This window comes from Triticum urartu, chromosome 1 (genome assembly GCF_003073215.2).
Source record: "Triticum urartu cultivar G1812 chromosome 1, Tu2.1, whole genome shotgun sequence".
Lineage (NCBI taxonomy): Eukaryota > Viridiplantae > Streptophyta > Magnoliopsida > Poales > Poaceae > Triticum > Triticum urartu.
Window position 1 is genome coordinate 67,093,519 of NC_053022.1, and position 18,944 is coordinate 67,112,462.

General features: G+C 39.5%; 1 protein-coding gene and 1 long non-coding RNA gene across 23 annotated transcripts; both read right to left on the reverse strand.

The window, feature by feature from the left end:
• Positions 1 to 8,101: 8,101 nt before the first annotated feature.
• LOC125547868 lies at positions 8,102 to 11,120 on the reverse strand. 14 transcript variants are annotated; one of them, XR_007300834.1, is made up of 5 exons: positions 10,439 to 11,120; positions 10,098 to 10,308; positions 9,908 to 9,982; positions 9,034 to 9,434; positions 8,102 to 8,385 (listed from the first exon to the last, which is right to left on the reverse strand). It is a non-coding gene; the product is annotated as an uncharacterized LOC125547868 (long non-coding RNA). The 14 variants fall into 14 exon arrangements; XR_007300818.1 differs by having other exon boundaries at positions 9,908 to 9,993; XR_007300830.1 differs by having other exon boundaries at positions 9,908 to 10,011.
• Positions 11,121 to 16,870: 5,750 nt separating this feature from the next.
• LOC125547917 lies at positions 16,871 to 18,330 on the reverse strand. Of its 9 annotated transcripts, none has more exons than XR_007300847.1 (5): positions 18,198 to 18,330; positions 17,970 to 18,021; positions 17,625 to 17,758; positions 17,078 to 17,517; positions 16,871 to 16,921 (listed from the first exon to the last, which is right to left on the reverse strand). XR_007300847.1 is itself a non-coding variant. In XM_048711655.1 (3 exons), the coding sequence occupies exons 1-3, from the start codon at positions 18,099 to 18,101 to the stop codon at positions 17,203 to 17,205; spliced, it is 372 nt and encodes a 123-aa protein (XP_048567612.1). In that variant the 5' UTR covers positions 18,102 to 18,330; the 3' UTR covers positions 16,877 to 17,202. The 9 variants fall into 9 exon arrangements, 3 of the variants coding, with proteins under 3 accessions (XP_048567612.1, XP_048567618.1, XP_048567622.1); XR_007300857.1 differs by having other exon boundaries at positions 16,877 to 17,371; positions 17,500 to 17,517; XR_007300849.1 differs by having other exon boundaries at positions 16,877 to 17,517; positions 17,625 to 17,739.
• Between the last annotated feature and the right edge of the window lie 614 nt (positions 18,331 to 18,944).

Below are 18,944 nucleotides of genomic sequence, written 5' to 3' on the forward strand. Positions count from 1 at the left end.
ATATTTTTGTTTCACAGAAAATCCATATCAAACGGAGTCCAAATGGGATAAAACTGGCGGAGATTTTTTTGGAATATATGTGATTTTTGGGAAGAAGAATCAACGCGAGACGATGCCCTAGGGGGCCACGAGGCAGGGGCGCGTCCTGGGGGTCAGGCGTGCCCTGGGCCCTCGTGGACACCCCGTAAGTCGGTTGGTGCCCTTCTTTCGCCGCAAGAAAACTAATATCCGGATAAAAATTGTGTCCAAATTTCAGCCCAATCGGAGTTACGGATCTCCGGAAATATAAGAAATAGTGAAAGGACAGAATCTGGAACGCAGAGACAGAGAGAGAGAGACATATCCAATCTCGAAGGGGCTCTCGCCCCTCCGCCGCCATGGAGGCCATGGACCAGAGGGGAAGCCCTTCTCCCATCTAGGGAGAAGGTCAAGGAAGAATAAGAAGGGGGGCTCTCTCCCCCTCTCTCCTGATGGCGCCGGAACGCCGCCGGGGTCATCATCATCACCACGATCTACACCAACACCTCTGTCATCTTCACCAACATCTCCATCACCTTCCCCCATCTATCTACAGTGGTCCACTCTCCCGCAACCCGTTGTACCCTCTACTTGAGCATAGTGCTTTATGCTTCATATTATTATCCAATGATGTGTTGCCATCCTATGATGTCTGAGTAGATTTTCGTTGTCCTATCGGTAATTGGTGAATTGATATGATTGGTTTAATTTGCTTGTGGTTATGTTGATGTCCTTTGGTGCCCATCATATGAGCGCGCGCGTGGATCACACCATAGGGTTAGTTGTATGTTGATAGGACTATGTATTGGAGGGCAAGAGTGACAGAAGTTTTAACCTAGCATAGAAATTGATGCATACGGGATTGAAGGGGGACCAATATATCTTAATGCTATGGTTGGATTTTACCTTAATGAACGTTAGTAGTTGCGGATGCTTACTAATAGTTCCAATCATAAGTGCATAGAATTTCAAGTCAGGGATGACATGCTAGCAGTGGCCTATCCCACATAATACTTGCTATCGGTCTAGTAAAGTAGTCAATTGCTTAGGGACAATTTTGCAACTCCTACCACCACTTTTCCACACTCGCTATACTAACTTTATTGCTTCTTTACCTAAAATAGCCCTTAGTTTTTATTTACGTGCTCTTTATATTCTTGCAAACCTATCCCGTTACACCTACAAAGTACTTCTAGTTTTATACTTGTTCTAGGTAAAGCGAACGTTAAGCGTGCGTAGAGTTGTATCGGTGGTCGATAGAACTTGAGGGAATATTTGTTCTACCTTTAGCTCCTCGCTGGGTTCGACACTCTTACTTATCGAAATAGGCTACAATTGATCCCCTATACTTGTGGGTTATCAAGTCCTTTTTCTGGCACCGTTGCCGGGGAATTATAGCATGGGGTGAATACTCTCGTGCGTGCTTGTTTGCTTTATCACCAAGTAATGGATATGAAACACAAAATACCAAAAAAAATTAGTGGTACCTACTGAACCAATGGTTGAAGAACCAGTCAAAATCTATCACACTACTGAAGCTTTTTACTTGGATCACCTTCGATCCCTATGTGCTCGGGCTGAAACCCCAACTAGCTTAGTTGAGGGCAAATCTTTAGATGAGCATGCTTGTTATGTGTGACACCGCATATCTGAAAAAGGGAAATTTTTACTGGATCAAATTCACCTTTGCAGTGCTATGCTTGGAATTTATGTGAAATATATGATTGCACTTGTTGTTCTAAAGACCCTAAGGAACACCTTCCTTACCAATGTGGGTTTAGTGATAATGAAATCGTATCTTTGTATACTAAGGGTGTTTATAATTACTATGATGTTCAACAAATTGAAAAATTTGTTGCTTTTAGGGGTACTTGTGAAATTGCTTCTTTTATTGAAGAGTGTGATACTACTCTCTACAAATTTGAAAATTTTGGCCATACTTAAATATTGCTATGATAATTATGCTTCTAATCCTTATATTAAACCATATATTGAGGACTCTTCCGCTGTCCAAGAGGAGACTAATATTTTGCAGAAGTCTACGGAAGAAGAAATTAATGACATTATGAGCTCATTGGATGAAAAACATGAGGAGGAGAGCGAAAAACAAAAGGGGGAAGAGCGGATTGATCACCTGTTCCCACCATCTAATGAGAGTAACTCTTTATTCCATACATTGTTTAATTTCCCTTCGAATTTACCGAAGGATGAATGCTATGATGATTGCTATGATCTCGTTGATTCTTTTGAAATATCCCTTTTTGATGATGCTTGCTATGCTTGTGGCCAAGATGCCAATATGAATTATGCTTATGGAGATGAACTCGCTATAGTTTCTTATGTTAAATATGAAATTATTACTATTGCATCCACACATGATAGTCCTATTATCTTTTTAAATTCTCCCGACTACACTATATCGGAGAAGTTTGCACTTATTAAGGATTATATTGATGGGTTGCCTTTTACCGTTGCACATGATAATTTTGATGACTATAATATGCATGTGCTTGCTGCTCCTACTTGCAATTATTATGAGAGAGGAACTACATCTCCGCCTCTTTGTGTTTCTAACATGATAGAATTGCAAGAAACTGCTTATGCTATGTATTGGCCTTTACTTGATGTGCATGAATTGTTCTTGTATGACATGCTGATGAATAGGAAGAGAGTTAGACTTCGTCATTGCTTGATATATGTTACTTTGTTCTCACTACTAAATTACAAATCATTGTTGATTCAAATTGGCTTTGACATACCTTGGGAACCGGGTGGATTCATTACTTGAGCACTTTATGCCTAGCTTAATGGCTTTAAAGAAAGTGCTGCCAGGGAGACAACCCGGAAGTTTTAGAGAGTCATTTATTTCTGTTGAGTGCTTTTATAAAGTTTAAAAACAAAAAAAATAAAGAGGGGAACCCAAAACTTTTCAAAAAGGAAAGTGAAAGTGAGAGAGACAAGCATTGTTAAAGTGGGGGAGCTCCTTGAACTTTGTTCGTGCTCACGGAAACTTTGTGAATCTTGATTACAGAAAATTTTCAACAAAAATAATTATCCCTTTGTACAATTCCATTGTATTATAAAAATAATGTGCTAAGATTTGTCTTTAGGATGTTTACATTGCTTGTTGGTTTGTGCGGTGCAAAACAGAAACTTTGGCTGTAGTGCGCGATTTTAATTTTTTTACTGGAACGTCAAATGGTTCTGAAACTTTTTGCACTGTCTTTATATACAAATTTTTTATTTTTCCTAATTATTTCAGCATTTTTGGAGTACCAGAGGTATGATGAATGTTCAGATTATTACAGATTGTCCTGTTTAAGACAGATTCTGTTTTTGATGCATAGTGTGCTTGTTTTGATGAAACTATCGATTTCTATCAGTGGATTAAGCCATGGAAAAGTTATATTACAGTATCTACAATGCAAAAATAAAATATGAATTGGTTTTCAACAGTACTTAGAGTAGTGATTTGCTTTATTATACTAACGGATCTTATCAAGCTTTCTATTGAGTTTTTATGTGGATGAAGTGTTCGAAGAACGAGGAGGTCTCGATGTGAGGAGAAGGAGGAGAGGCAAGAGCTCAAGCTTGGGGATGCCCAAGGCACCCCAAGTAAATATTCAAGGAGACTCAAGCGTCTAAGCTTGGGGATGCCCCGGAAGGCATCCCATCTTTCTTCTACAAGTATCGGTATGTTTTCGGATTCGTTTCGTTCATGTGATATGTGCAAATCTTGGAGCGTCTTTTGCATTTAGTTTTCTTTTTTTTATGCAGCATGCTGGTATGACATAGTTCATGGTTGATTTATAGAATGCTCATTGCACTTCACTTATATCTTTTGAGTATGGCTTTATAGAATGCTTCATGTGCTTCACTTATATCTTTTGAAGTTTGGATTGCCTGTTTCTCTTCACATAGAAAACCGCTATTTGTAGAATGCTCTTTTGCTTCACTTATATTTGTTAGAGCATGGGCATATATTTTGTAGAAAGAATTAAACCCTCTTGCTTCACTTATATCTATTTAAAGAGATGACAGGAACTGGTCATTCACATGGTTAGTCATAAAATCCTACATAAAACTTGTAGATCACTGAATATGATATGTTTGATTCCTTGCAATAGTTTTGCGATATAAAGATGGTGATATTAGAGTCATGCTAGTGGGTATTTGTGGATTGTAGAAATACTTGTGTTGAAGTTTGTGATTCCCGTAGCATGCACGTATGGTGAACCGTTATGTGATGAAGTCGGAGTATGATTTATTTATTGATTGTCTTCCTTATGAGTGGCGGTCAGGGACGAGCGATGGTCTTTTCCTACCAATCTATCCCCCTAGGAGCATGCACGCAGTAGTTTGTTTCGATAGCTAATAGACTTTTGCAATAACTATGTGAGTTTTTTTATCACTAATGTTTGAGTCCATGGATTATACGCACTCTCACCCTTCCATCATTGCTAGCCTCTTCGGTACCGTGCATTGCCCTTTCTCACCTCGAGAGTTGGTGCAAATTTCACCGGTGCATCCAAACCGCGTAATATGATATGCTCTATCACACATAAGCCTTCTTATATCTTCCTCAAATCAGTCACCATACCTACCTATCATGGCATTTTCATAGCCATTCCGAGATATATTGCCATGCAACTTTCATCATCATGATATACATGACTTGAGCATTCATTGTCATATTGCTTTGCACGATCGTAAAATAGGTAGCATGATATTTTCATGGCTTGTCTGTTTTTTGATATCTTTGCTACGCTAGATCATTGCACATCCCGGTACACCGCCGGAGGCATTCATATAGAGTCATATCTTTGTTCTAGTATTGAGTTGTAAGTAAATAAAAGTGTGATGATCATCATTATTAGAACATTGTTCCAGGTGAGGTTATCAAAATAAAAGAGGCCAAAGAAGCCCAAATAAAAAAGAGAGACCAAAGAAGCCCGCCAAAAAAAGAGAAAAAAATAAGAGAAAAGAGAGAAGGGACAATGTTACTATGCTTTTACCACACTTGTGCTTCAGAGTAGCACCATGTTCTTCATATAGAGTCTCTTGAGTTATCACTTTAATATACTAGTGGAAATTTTCATTATAGAACTTGGCTTGTATACCCCAACGATGGGCTTCCTCAAATGCCTAGGTCTTCATGAGCAAGCAAGTTGGATGCACACCCACTTAGTTTTCAGTTTGATCTTTCATACACTTATAACTCTTAGTGCATCCGTTGCATGGCAATCCCTACTCCTCGCATTGACATCAATTGATGGGCATCTCCATAGCCCATTGATTAGCCGCGTCGATGTGAGACTTTCTTCCTTTTTGTCTTCTCCACACAACCTCCATCATCATACTCTATTCCACCTATAGTGCTATATCCATGGTCCACGCTCATGTATTACGTGAAAGTTGAAAAGGTTTGAGAACATCAAAAGTATGAAACAATTGCTTGGCTTGTCATCAGGGCTGTGCATGATTTGAATATTTTGTGTGGTGAAGATGGAGCATAGCCAGACCATATGATTTTGTAGGGATAACCTTCTTTGACCATGTTATTTTGAAAAGACATGATTGCTTTATTAGTATGTTTGAAGTATTATTGTCTTAATGTCAAATAATATACTATTGCTTTGAATCACTCGTGTCTTAATATTCATGCCATGATTATATTACATGATCAAGATTATGCTAGGTAGCATTCCACATCAAAAATTATTTTTTTTATCATTTACCTACTCGAGGACGAGCAGGAATTAAGCTTGGGGATGCTGATACGTCTCCGTCGTATCTATAATTTTTGATTGTTCCATGACAATATTCTACAACTTTCATATACTTTTGGTAACTTTTTATACTTTTTTGGGGACTAACATATTGATCCAGTGCCCAGTGCCAGTTCCTGTTTGTTGCATGTTTTTTGTTTCGTAGAAAATCCATATCAAACGGAGTCCAAACGGGATAAAAACTGATGGAGATTTTTTTGGAATATATGTGATTTTGGGAAAGAAGAATCAACGCGAGACGATGCCCGAGGGGGCCACGAGGCAGGGGGGCGCGCCCCAGGGGGTCAGGCGTGCCCTGAGACCTCATGGCCACCCCGTAAGGTGGTTGGTGCCCTTATTTCGCCGCAAGAAAGTTAATATCCGGACAAAAATCGTGTCCAAATTTCAGCCCAATCGGAGTTACGGATCTCCGGGAATATAGAAAACGGTGAAAGGGCAGAATCTGGAACGCAGAAACAGAAAAAGACAGAGAGACAGATCCAATCTAGGAGGGGCTCTCGCCCCTCCGCCGCCATGGAGGCCATGGACCAGAGGGGAAACCCTTCTCCCATCTAGGGAGAAGGTCAATGAAGAAGAAGGGGGGCTCTCTCCCCCTCTCTCCCGGTGGCGCTGAAACATCGTCGGGGCCATTATCATCACCACGATCTACACCAACACCTCCGTCATCTTCACCAACATCTTCATCACCTTCCTCCATCTATCTACAGTGGTCCACTCTCCTGCAACACGTTGTACCCTCTACTTGAACGTGGTGCTTTATGCTTCATATTATTATCCAATGATGTGTTCCCATCCTATGATGTCTGAGTAAACTTTCGTTGTCCTATCGGTAATTGGTGAATTGCTATGATTGGTTTAATTTGCCTGTGGTTATGTTGCTGTCCTTTGGTGCCCACCATACGAGCGCGCGCGTGGATCACACCATAGGGTTAGTTGTATGTTGATAGGACTATGTATTAGAGGGCAAGAATGACAGAAATTTCAACCTAGCATAGAAATTGATGCATACGAGATTGAATGGGGACCAATATATCTTAATGCTATGGTTGGGTTTTACTTTAATGAACGTTAGTAGTTGCGGAGGCTTACTAATAGTTCCAATCATAAGTGCATAGAATTCCAAGTCAGAGATGACATGTTAGCAGTGGTCTCTTCCACATAAAACTTTCTATCAGTCTAGTAAAGTAGTCAATTGCTTAGGGACAATTTCGCAACTCCTACCACCACTTTTTCACACTCGCTATATCAACTTTATTGCTTCTTTACCTAAAGCAGCCCCTAGTTTTTATTTACGTGCTCTTTATATTCTTACAAACCTATCCCGTTACACCTACAAAGTACTTCTAGTTTTATACTTGTTCTAGGTAAAGCGAATGTTAAGCATGCGTAAAGTTGTATCGGTGGTCGATAAAACTTGAGGGAATATTTGTTCTACCTTTAGCTCCTCGTTGAGTTCGACACTCTTACTTATCGAAAAATGCTACAATTGATCCTCTATACTTGTAGGTTATCAGTCCGTCGCGTGTCCGTACCGACGCAAATCTGACTAAAAAATGAGCCGGGAATGGGTCGCCCGCGGATGAAAAGCGGACACGCGTCCGTTTAAGTCGGCCTGTTAGGCCGTCTTTTGTGTCCGCGTCGACCCAAACGAACGGCAACGGACGTAATGGGTCGTCCCATTGGAGTTGCTCTAGTGTGAATGTGATGCGGTGCTTTTACCGTTGACTACGAGAACATGCAACCTGGAGTAAACTAGGACAAATCGGAACACTCCTCTATTTGTTTTCTACTCACTCCGCCCCGTAATACAACAGGGTTTTTATGGGGCGAAGGGTGTGGCATCGTGATTCAATCTTCATGCTCCTACTTTGGTTGCATCTTTGAAATCGGGTACCACTACAACAGGAACCCCCGTATAGCAATGCTTTTTCCGTATCTAAAAGTTCATATATGCGTTGTTAATGTCAATACCAACGGTTTGGGATGCGTTGCCTTATCCAGTGTTGCTAGCGCATATTACAACGTTATACCACCGTTGGTAAAGGGACCGTTGCAAAAATGCAACACATAAAACAGACTTATGCAACACTTTTATATGTTGGTGCTTAATGTACAGGAATCAAAATCCCATTGCTTGGCAACAGAGAATTTGCAATGCTTCAAAACTCGGTACATATATAATGTGAATAATATTATTTTTATACATATTGCTAGCAACTAAATTAATGCTACACGTAATGGTGATAATTATATATGCATTTCAAGTGAACAAAAAACAAGAGAATATACTCACGGGAGGAAGAAATCTATATATATATATAATTGTTGGATTACAACAATGGATATTACAGGAGGAACATCATCCAAATGTGATGCATAATCTATATATTTTCTTGACAACAAAACAAAAACCGAAAGTATCCCTCAACATCACTTAAACTTAATAGAGGAACATCATTCCTACAACTGAACTAAAATTGAAAGCATCCAGCATCATCATCATCATCATCATCATCATCATCATCATCATCAGTATATTTGCCACGCGCCCATATAATCATCCATTTATCTTTTGAACCTACAAACAAAAAACAAAATGAACTGTTAACACACAATGCATTAACAAAAAACAAAAAACCGAATGACTTTCTGTGGTAATGTAAGTGTAATTAGAGAATGTGTAATACATTTTGAACATCTCACAGCGGGTCGTTTTATGCCATGGATTCAGATGAAAAAAAAGATGGCCACTATTGGACGATAAAACTGGAAACTCAAACTAAAATATTCCAAGGAATATTTAGAAGGGACCATGTATCTATGTTTCTGCAGAAAGAGGCGTTCTGGCTCCTGTATATGGGATGAACACTTAAAAGGAGGACATTTATTTTGTTTTGGTGATATACAGAAAATCCATTGAAATATTCCAACGGGTCATTTATGTTGAAGAGTTTCCAAAGAAACCCATTGTAAGACTTAACAAATGCATATGTACGCATATCAAATATATGGTATACATACTCATCTAGAAGATATATTTTTCGTGCATGATACATACATGTAGCTTAATTTTTTTCCCTTTTAAATAGTACATCAAATCATGGATTAATTAATAGATTTATTTGGCTCGTACTGATTTGAGATGGTTTTGCTCTCTTTCGTATAGGATCAGAACAAAAACATAGATTGAGAGCTTAAAAAAATATAGATCATATACTACACATACCAATATCACAAAGTGTGTGGCTGTGATATACGTATTGTAAGCATCATTAATCCTCTTTTAGCTTAGCCCCACTGCAACTAATCATATGATCCATGCTCTCCAAACTTATATGAGCTCATCATCCATGCATCATGCGAAAAGGTGTAAAGTAGTAATAAGAAATTATCCTAGAAATCAAACCTCTAGTCCAGTACGTGCATGTATAAAATAGAACAGTATGAAGCCAATACCTACACACCTGGAGGCACGGGATTGCCAAAGCGTGGATCAGAAGTTCATTCAGCCATTATACGTCCTCCGTGGGATCTCAACTTGATCATCCTATTCATCGCCTGGGCTTTCGTCAGGTAATCTGTATTGACGTGCTCAGTGAGCTTCCTTTTTTTGTTACTGACCTTTTCCTATTATGTGAAAAGGAAAAATTGCGGCAAACAGGTTACACACTTTCAACATGAATCAGAAGCATACAGCATGAGTCTTCCCTTCAGTATATTTTCCATCATATGAGAATGGAAATACATGTATGCAAGGTCATATTTTGTGCTTAACGAAATAATTGGAGACTCAACTTATCTACTCACAATGCATGCCTAGTAACTGCACGTGTATGTATAACATATATATGAACTATAACAAACATACAGTTTAGTATCATGGATTCAGTCAGCGAATTACAGAAACCAGATCTTAATTTCATAACAGCTCTTCCTAAGCAAGTTCTAGCACCATACACCAGATGCATGAAATTTTAAAAATGAATACAAATATGTTCTTAATTATTTAGTACATCAATTTAACAAAAGAACGACATTAAAACAAACCAAGCAGACAAAAATATACGAGGAAAGAGGTTAACTTAGAATCATTTTTTGACCTCGCGTGTAGTTTCAAATAAATACTGTTACGGTGCCACTGCCACCTTGACCTCCTGATGCATATACCTTCAAGTCTGCAACAACACTATCAAAGATATTCCATCTGAACAGAGTAGTTTGTGCTTTTAAGATGTGGATCACTGGGTGAGGATAAAATTGAAAGAACATATCAAGTAAACAAACCCATACCTTTTGCATGTAAGGAACATAGCGAAGTAGACTGAACAAATCGTGTAATGCTCCAAAACGACTTATCCACTTTCCAACAATATTAGAAGTGGTGCTTGAGTTCGCTGTGCAGAGGTACGACCACGCCTTCGCTGAATTGAATCACCTAGTTGCTTGTGTAGCACCTACTAATTTAGCCATCCAAGTAATGTGTATCTTCAGATGTCTGAAACTAAAGAAAACACATTATCAATATTCCCCAAAACAAATCTCTAGGTTGTACGTCCCAGATTTCAATAGTACAACACAACATAAAAATCCTCAAAAGCAAAAAACCTACTCTCTTCTTGCTCCTTCCATACCTGCGACCAGCCTGCAATAGTTCCTCTTCTCCACAACTTCATCAACAATAGAGGCTGTCCAATCAGATACAAACTTTCTTTGATGTACCGCCTTCTCCACTGCATTGGATTTCAGTTTTCGTTGGGCATAGAATGTGAGATTGGAAGGATGTCCTGGTGCAGTGGATATTAAAAGGTTCCAGAGCAGGGATCAGGGAGAGGATTCCTATTCGCAAAAAAAAAGAGGCTTCCTGGATCGTTTTACACGGAGGACACGTGAATAGTGGAAAACAATTAGGAGGAGCACCGGAGGAGGACGAACGGGGCTACAGATGTGGATAATGCATTGGTACCGCGAGGGGCTACGGATGTGGAACGAGGGATGTGGTTGCCTGTGCTTGTTCATGGCCGTACCTTGGATTCACCGTTGGTCGCAGGGGAGCGGTGACGAGGGGCGGCGCGCTAGGACGGAGGGTCGCAGGGCAGTGGTGAGGAGCGGCGCCGGGAGAGAGGATCGCAGGCGAGTGGTGAGGGGCGGCGTGCAGGGATGCAGGTAGGTCGTAGCCGCGCAAAGGAGTGGCAACGACTGACGAGCGGCGGCGGCCGAGGTGGGAGGGCTCGAGAGGAGTAGGGGAGGCGGAGGAAAGGGAACGACCTAGGTTAGTCGTGAAAGCCAACTTGGGCTGGGTTAGTGCATTGGGCTTTACATGGAGCAATGCGTCACGAGCTGCACTACAACGCATATGCTACAATGCCTATATACGTATCTCTTGTGAACTTTGCAACGTATAGTCAAAACGTCGTACGATATGTGTTGCATTATAGGGGGTATCCTTGTAGTGTACTCTGGGTTTCCTACTAGTTTGCCCCAACTCGTTTTCCCCTCTTCCCTTTCTCTTTATTTTTTCCATGCAAAACACTTAGATATAGTATTATGAAACTTCATAAAATGTACTCACTTACTTGTTTCAAAAAAAAGTACTCACTTTGTACTAATATAAGATCTTTTAGATCAAGGGGGTACAAAGCATTCTAAACATAATAAAATTTACATCAAGGACGAACGACGACTACCGTCGTCAAAACGAGGTGTCGATGCGTCGTGGTCGTTGCTCCCCCTGTTGGAGCCAGCTTGACTTTGTCGACGACGGTCGGCAAGTCTTCGTAGACGTGCCTTTAAGGACTAGTGTTCCATAGCCGAGGAACCTTCAATCAATCTGAAAGCCTGGCACCAAATCTCATCGATGTGCATGCACGAGAGAAACCCTAGACTCGCCGCTCTAAGGAGACGACTAAATCTACACCAGAGCGCCATCGACGTCGTCCCAATGAACGAACTTGAGGAGAATCGAAGCTCGGAAGACCAATTAAAAGTTGAAGCGCTGCCCCAGCGAGAAAAAACTCCTAACCTAAACTACCTGTCGGAGACGAGGCATCTAGACCCCGCCACCGACCACCTAAGCGGCAATGGAGAGGGATGGTGGATCCACGGGCTCGCTGGCGAAGCTTGGAGGGGATTAGTGCCCAAGCCACTGCAGATGCCAGAGGTACTGACTCTGATTGAGTAATTCAGTACGGACTCGGTATTTTCATCAAACAATTAACCGAAAGGTGCAAACCCGGTTGGAAAAAAATGATTCAATCTTCATGGAGTTTCTCGACGAGTCTTCTTTTCTAGAAGTAACTTAAATGGACCTACTTAAAAGGCCTGCAGAATCAAAGATCGTTGCAGCCTGACCCCATCCGATAGAATCTAGCATATGAGTTGGGCTTGACCCAGAAGAAAAACGACGAAGGGACCGGACATTTTGTTCATGGGCATTAGAAAGAATTCGTATTAGACACGCGATGCGTGAACAGAGCTCCTCCTCAGCGCCTTTAACACCCGAATCGCTGATGGCGCTAGCGAGGACATAAGGCAGGCCACACAACCCATTACATCATTCGCTGGTTCGCTCGCTCGGCTGCTTAACCGCTTGATAAATGGCATGCCCAGCAATTACATAAAATAGAGTGAGTGAAAAATGAACAAAAAGTATCACAAATTTGAAAAAAGTTATAATATTTTCCAAAAGCTCATCACTTGAAATAAATATTGGTGAATTTTAAAAATATCATGTAATATAAAAATCTTCATGAATTTGGAAAATGGTTCATGAATTTAGAAAATGATCTTGAATTTTAAAAAGGTCTAGATTTGAAAAATATTCATGAATTTTACAAGTTCATTAATAAAAATGGTCATAAATTTGAAAAAATATCACAAATTAATAAAAATACTTAGAAAGTTCAACAATTCAGAAAAACCTTTTCAAATTTGGAAAAAGTTCACAAAATTTTGAAATTTGTTCAAAAATTTCAAATAAGAATGTGAAAATTTCAAATAACAACTAAACCAATAAAAAGTAAAAATAAAAGCGAAAACAAAAATAGAAAACAAAACGAAAATTAAAAAGAAAAATCGGTGAAGCAACAGATTAAAAACAGGAAAATACGACCTCGCCGGAAAGTTTATGACCAACAGATTAAAAGGAATTTTTAAAAAGGTCTAGATTTTCAAAATGTTCATGAATTTTACAAGTTCATGAATAAAAATCGACATAAATTAAAAAAATATCACAAATTAATAAATAGACTTAGAAAGTTCAACAATTCGGAAAACCTTTTGAAATTTGGAAAAAGTTTACAAAAATTCGAAATAAGAATATGAAATTTTCAAATAACAACTAAACAAATAAAAAGTAAAAATAAAATAGAAAATAAAAGGAAAATTAAAAGAAAAATCGGTGAGCCAACAGATTGAAAACTGGAAAAGGGGGGGGGGGGGACATTCTAGAATTTTCCCATTAATCATCAAGTTTTCTTCCTTTATATGGGACGGCCAGGTTACGTGACCGTTATGAGCGCTGGTTAACGGTGAGCCTATATTTTACTAGTAGAACGCCCGTGCGTTGCTACGGGCAAAAGCCGAATACCCATGCATTGCCACAGAATAATAAAAATATGAACACATTGATTAAATTACTCTTCTAATTTAAAAATACGGGTTAAGCATGGTTACATTCGGTTTTTATCATGCGACGAAGAATATAGATTCTCTTCCACTTTTCTCGGCAATCTTTCTATCTCTTTAACCATCCTAATCGCTCGCCACCCAAGAACTCATAACTGCATATAGATTGTCTATTTTTTAATAGTATTAGTACTCCCTCTAAAGAAATATAAGTGATCTAAACGCTTTTATATTTCTTAACAGAGGGAGTATCACTCAACTTCACGCATCCACGTGTCACTATTACAAGGTACATAAAGATTGACAGGCGCTATTACAAGGTACACAAAGATTACCAAATTCATAAGCCTCTTATTTCAGCAATAATAGCGCAATCGACGCAACCTTCAACAATAAGCTCATTGTGTATGGGAAAGGTTCCATTTATCTTGAATCAAAAGTTTTCAATAATAAGTTGGATATGTATCTAATGTTTCCAAAGCTCATTGTATATAGGAAAGGTTCCATTTATCTTGAATCAATATTTTTCAATAATAAGTTGGATATTTATCTAATGTTTCCGAAGTTGAGGGATATGTAAACAATTAGTTATTACCAACACAATGGTCATGATCATAATCGTGGTCGCAGACGTCGAGCTCTTCACAACGCCACCGCTCTCCTTCCACGTCCCCACCAAGTTCAAAGAAGGTGCGACGGCGGCGAACCTGTCACCAGCCTTTAGGCCTTTAGGTCTGTCACCTTTCACACCGGCGACGGTGGCCAACCTCGCCTGGGGCTTCGACTTCTTTAGCTACGCGATGGCGGATGCCTCGCTCTCCCTCGGAAACATCATGATGGCCACGGTCAATCCTGCCCTACCCGCCGGCATGGTCGCCGTCGCACACATCACCTTCCCATCCAGCCTGCGCTCGCCGACCGTCTTTCGCACGACCCGCTCCACAACTACCTGGCTCCTTCTTGCATGAAAACGCCATATATTTCATATTCACCAAGAAGTAAAAGAAGTAAGATCGCTAATTAAATCCTACCAAGTAAACTTGGCACCGGAGTACACTTGGCACCGGAGTAAACCCCACATTAAACAATGTGGTAGATACTGTTTACCTGAACGCTGACAGAGGTATACCAAGTAACAAAGCTAGTTAGAACCAAAGCTCAATGCCTCCAAGCCAAAGTTTAAGTCCTAACATGAAATGTATCCAAATCAAGCTAGCTACGGTCAAACTTTGGAACCTAAAAAAATGGAGGGGATAGCGAAATCATGAAAGGCAAGAGAAAGAAAGTCATATAGGAAAAAAATTATCTTACTGCTCCAAACATATACAGTACTACTAAGAAATCTCCTTATTAGTTGTTCTATAGGATTAACCCACTAATGAGATAAGATACTAAATATAGTTATTTATTACAATAATCTCTGGAAGATTAGTATTACAACAAATTTTGCCGAGAAACATACACATCGAGAGTTGAAGTGGTTTTGTTTCAGAGAACTAACTGAACAAAGAAACTACAATTGATAAAGTAGCACATAGTTCGTGATGTAATTTGTAGCAGTCAGGTCCATTGATGTGATTGCATCAAGAAAGTGGTGCAATTGATTCTTACCACACGAATACAAATTACCTGAAGCCTGCCAATCAAATCGAGTATGATACATATTAAGAGAACTAATGTGTGAGTCAAGGAAGCAGCATCAAGGACACGCAAGGAAGTCACTTGTCAGTACATTCCCCTAGTCTCACCAATTATACTGCATGCTCATACACTCTGTTTTTGCGTCCTATATTATGTTTGATACATCAATTGATCATGAATTACACCAGATAGAATATCAATTCTTTTGGAAAGGTAGACATCCATATAAAAGAAATGATGTTTAAATACTTCTGAAAGCCATTACTTAACTTTGCATAAGCAATCGAAAAAATGATCTATGGTTTCCATGTGCTCTAGATTGTAGGTTTATCTCAGGTGCAACATGAGAAATTTAATTGCTTTGAAGAATCTAAAGATAGCAAATGAAGAAAAAGTTGAACTATGCTCAGTACATTCCCCTAGTCTCACCAATTATACTGCATGCTCATACACTCTGTTTTTGCGTCCTATATTATGTTTGATACATCAATTGATCATGAATTACACCAGATAGAATATCAATTCTTTTGGAAAGGTAGACATCCATATAAAAGAAATGATGTTTAAATACTTCTGAAAGCCATTACTTAACTTTGCATAAGCAATCGAAAAAATGATCTATGGTTTCAATGTGCTCTAGATTGTAGGTTTATCTCAGGTGCAACATGAGAAATTTAATTGCTTTGAAGAATCTAAAGATAGCAAATGAAGAAAAAGTTGAACTATGCACCATTGAAAGAAAAATTAGGAAGTCATTCAACATCTATTCACAGAAGACAAAAAAAGGTCAGTCGATTTGCAAAGCACATATATGCATGGATATGTCACAAGTTATATGTTTGTATTAAGGTTACAGAATGGTGACCAATTCTCAGGATAAAACTACCTGTAACATGCCTCCCATTCTTATTCTTGTTGCGGAAGAAGTTACATTTATTACGTACTAAAAGGCACCAGATAGCATATTAGGTCATCAGATAATCTTCTGGACCAAGTTCCTACTTCCTACTGCTTCACTGATTTCTTGTAGTTGCTAGAAAAATAAGATTTCTGTGTCAAACAGAAGCATCCTTCCGCCGGCCACTGCCATGCCACCGATGATGTGTGAATATTATGTGAGCAGGTACAACCTTTTTTTAACGATGAGGCGATGAGTAGCTACAACCTTCCTGGTCATCTCATTCTTCCAAAGAAAATAGGAACATAAATTCATGCATTTCAATCCAGCCCCTTCTTCACATAAACTTCCAGTTTAAATGAAAATACTGTTTTTTCGATGAAGGACGCTTTATTACTTAAAAGGTTTAAGCATTACACCCAGCCTCTGCATAAATGAAAATACTAATAGCAGCAAAAAAACTCAATAAGCAAACTCTGACAATATGGACCAAGATTGACTTGGTAGTAGAACAAATCACACGCGTCCAATCTTTGCTCAATGAGAACAGAGGAAGAAGTCTGTAACTATCGTACACCACACTGATCATTGCATGACATCAATATTTCTCTTTACAGAACTAAATTTGGACAACCATGTAACGATCTCAATATTGTTCTTGATTAAAAGGACAAAAGATAAAGAAATGGAAAATCTCACCATCGGTACTCAATAATGTTTGCGCGCAATATTGGCGGCGGCGTAGTACCCGGCCTTCAAACCTAAGGTACCAAATGGGCGTAATCTCTATCAGGATAACAGAGGTACCTCTTATAAAGAAAATTATGTACAATACTAACTCTCAATAAAATCGATTACCAATTTGTATCGCTCCATCAACAACCTGACATTACCATGTTCACGTGATGCTTCGGCGCACCATCGTGCACTTGTCCTTGCTGTCCTAACAGGTCTGGGAGATTCAAAAGGAGTTACCACAATAGATCACTTCAGCGTTAGTCACACAAGCTTAGAGTTCAGAAACTTCTTTCGTAGATAAGTTCAGAGGGCCGTTGAACTTGGCATGAATAAACTACAAAAAAAAGACAATGTAAGCTAATTAGTTCACCTTTGGAGGAGTGATTCTGCTTCATGGTGAACAACGCATTCACCTCCATCACTTTGAGCTGAAGAGCAGAGAACTTATCTGTCATCTTGTTTATGTTAGTACGTACATGTCCTCCTGCATGAGGCTCAAGAGGGTCCTGGCGATGGCCACCTTCCTGTTGATCTCTGTGTACCGGCGCTGCAACTCCAGCAGTAGTGACAGCCGGACAGACCCACGTTCGGCGACACTCTCCACACCATCCTCCACCAGCCTTTCAGATTTCAATTTCAGCATCAATGAGTACATGCCTGAATTCTAAACACCAATACACACCACGTGACTGAACCGGACAATATATTCCTTACTCTCGGAGACTACACATACATAATGCTAAGATGTAGGCTACATAGATAGAAATCTAAAGCATCAAAATTGTGTACTACCTCAGTAGCTTGGGAGCCCTGGGAATCACCCCAAATGAAAAAAGCTGCTTAGTGCATCTACGCTAGTCAAGCAGAGCACATGTCAACAAGGAGAGGAGAACTCTGCAGAAGGAGAAGCTGTATACCGATGTACCCGACGACACGGCGACCGCCGTGAAGCACCTTCCACTGCTGCATGTGCTCGTCTGCGCACATCTTCACCAGTGCTTCGTGCCCGGCATTGTTGCTGTAGAACACGCGCTGCAGTGTGTCAAGGAACCTGAACGTCAGCAGAAAATTGTGATTTTCCTCTACAACTTGATTCAATCACACAACTCTTATACGGTAGATGATATCAATTGTTGTCCAGATGTTAGTTTCTGGATCGAAATTGACAAGAATACAAAAGAACTCATTGAAGAAAAGAACAAAACTAAAAGGACATGTATCAAGCGAATTAAAATCAATTAGTTTAGGGGTTATGCACAAACCTCTAGTCTAGCCCGGCTGCCCGCTTCAGGTGCTTGTTCTAGTTCCTGTATACTGTTGCCCAAAAAAGATACAGTTCCATTTTTTAGATGACATTCCATATTGAGATGATGTACTGAATGATTCTTCGACATGCTTCTTCAATTTAAGAAAGCAACATGCTTCTTCAATTTAAGAAAAACAATACAAAGAGTCATACCATTTCGAAATGCAACAGTATTGTATAATACCTCAAGCAAGCAGTTCACCATGCCCTGCGTCTATCCTTTTTTGAGCACTCACTCGCATAGTTGTTTCACTTGAAAATACCGCCTATTCCTTTCCATTTTTCTCAATATCACCAAGAAATAAAAACAATATGGATAGGTTGTGCACCATTAAATTCCTGGTCATTGTACAGGTAGTAGGCCAGATTAAGATGTTAGTTCTAGGTTGCAGACTTAGAGTAGATAGATTCAGTTGCATAATTTGAGAAGGTACTCAAACTTGCAACCCGTGATCTGCGATAGACATGACGACAACAATAGTAATAGTAAGCACGTCGATCACGAGCAGCTACTTGATAGGACGGACAGTACAACAACAAATAAGAGGACATTCCAAAATATAAATACTGGAAAGATGACTTTTTCCGTACACCATTCCATAGTTAGAAGAAAATAAAATAACTTCTTCCTTTGTCCTCTTCCTTTAACCTCTTCCTATGCATGTTTTCTTTCTAGTTAGTGTCTTTCCAACTGATGTAGTTTATTCAGTAGCCATTAATTGGTACTTCTCCATTCATTTACATATTGAAACAGAACACTTGCAAGAAGGACGGCAATTCCATATGCTCCAGCGGGCGGCACTAATTATTTCCATCAAGGAGAGTTGCAAATGCCGCTTTGATACAACTAATGGCTACAAGCATAGATAACTGAAATTAGAAATCAGCATTGCCTTGTTACATGCTAAACAGGATACAACCTGTGATCTTG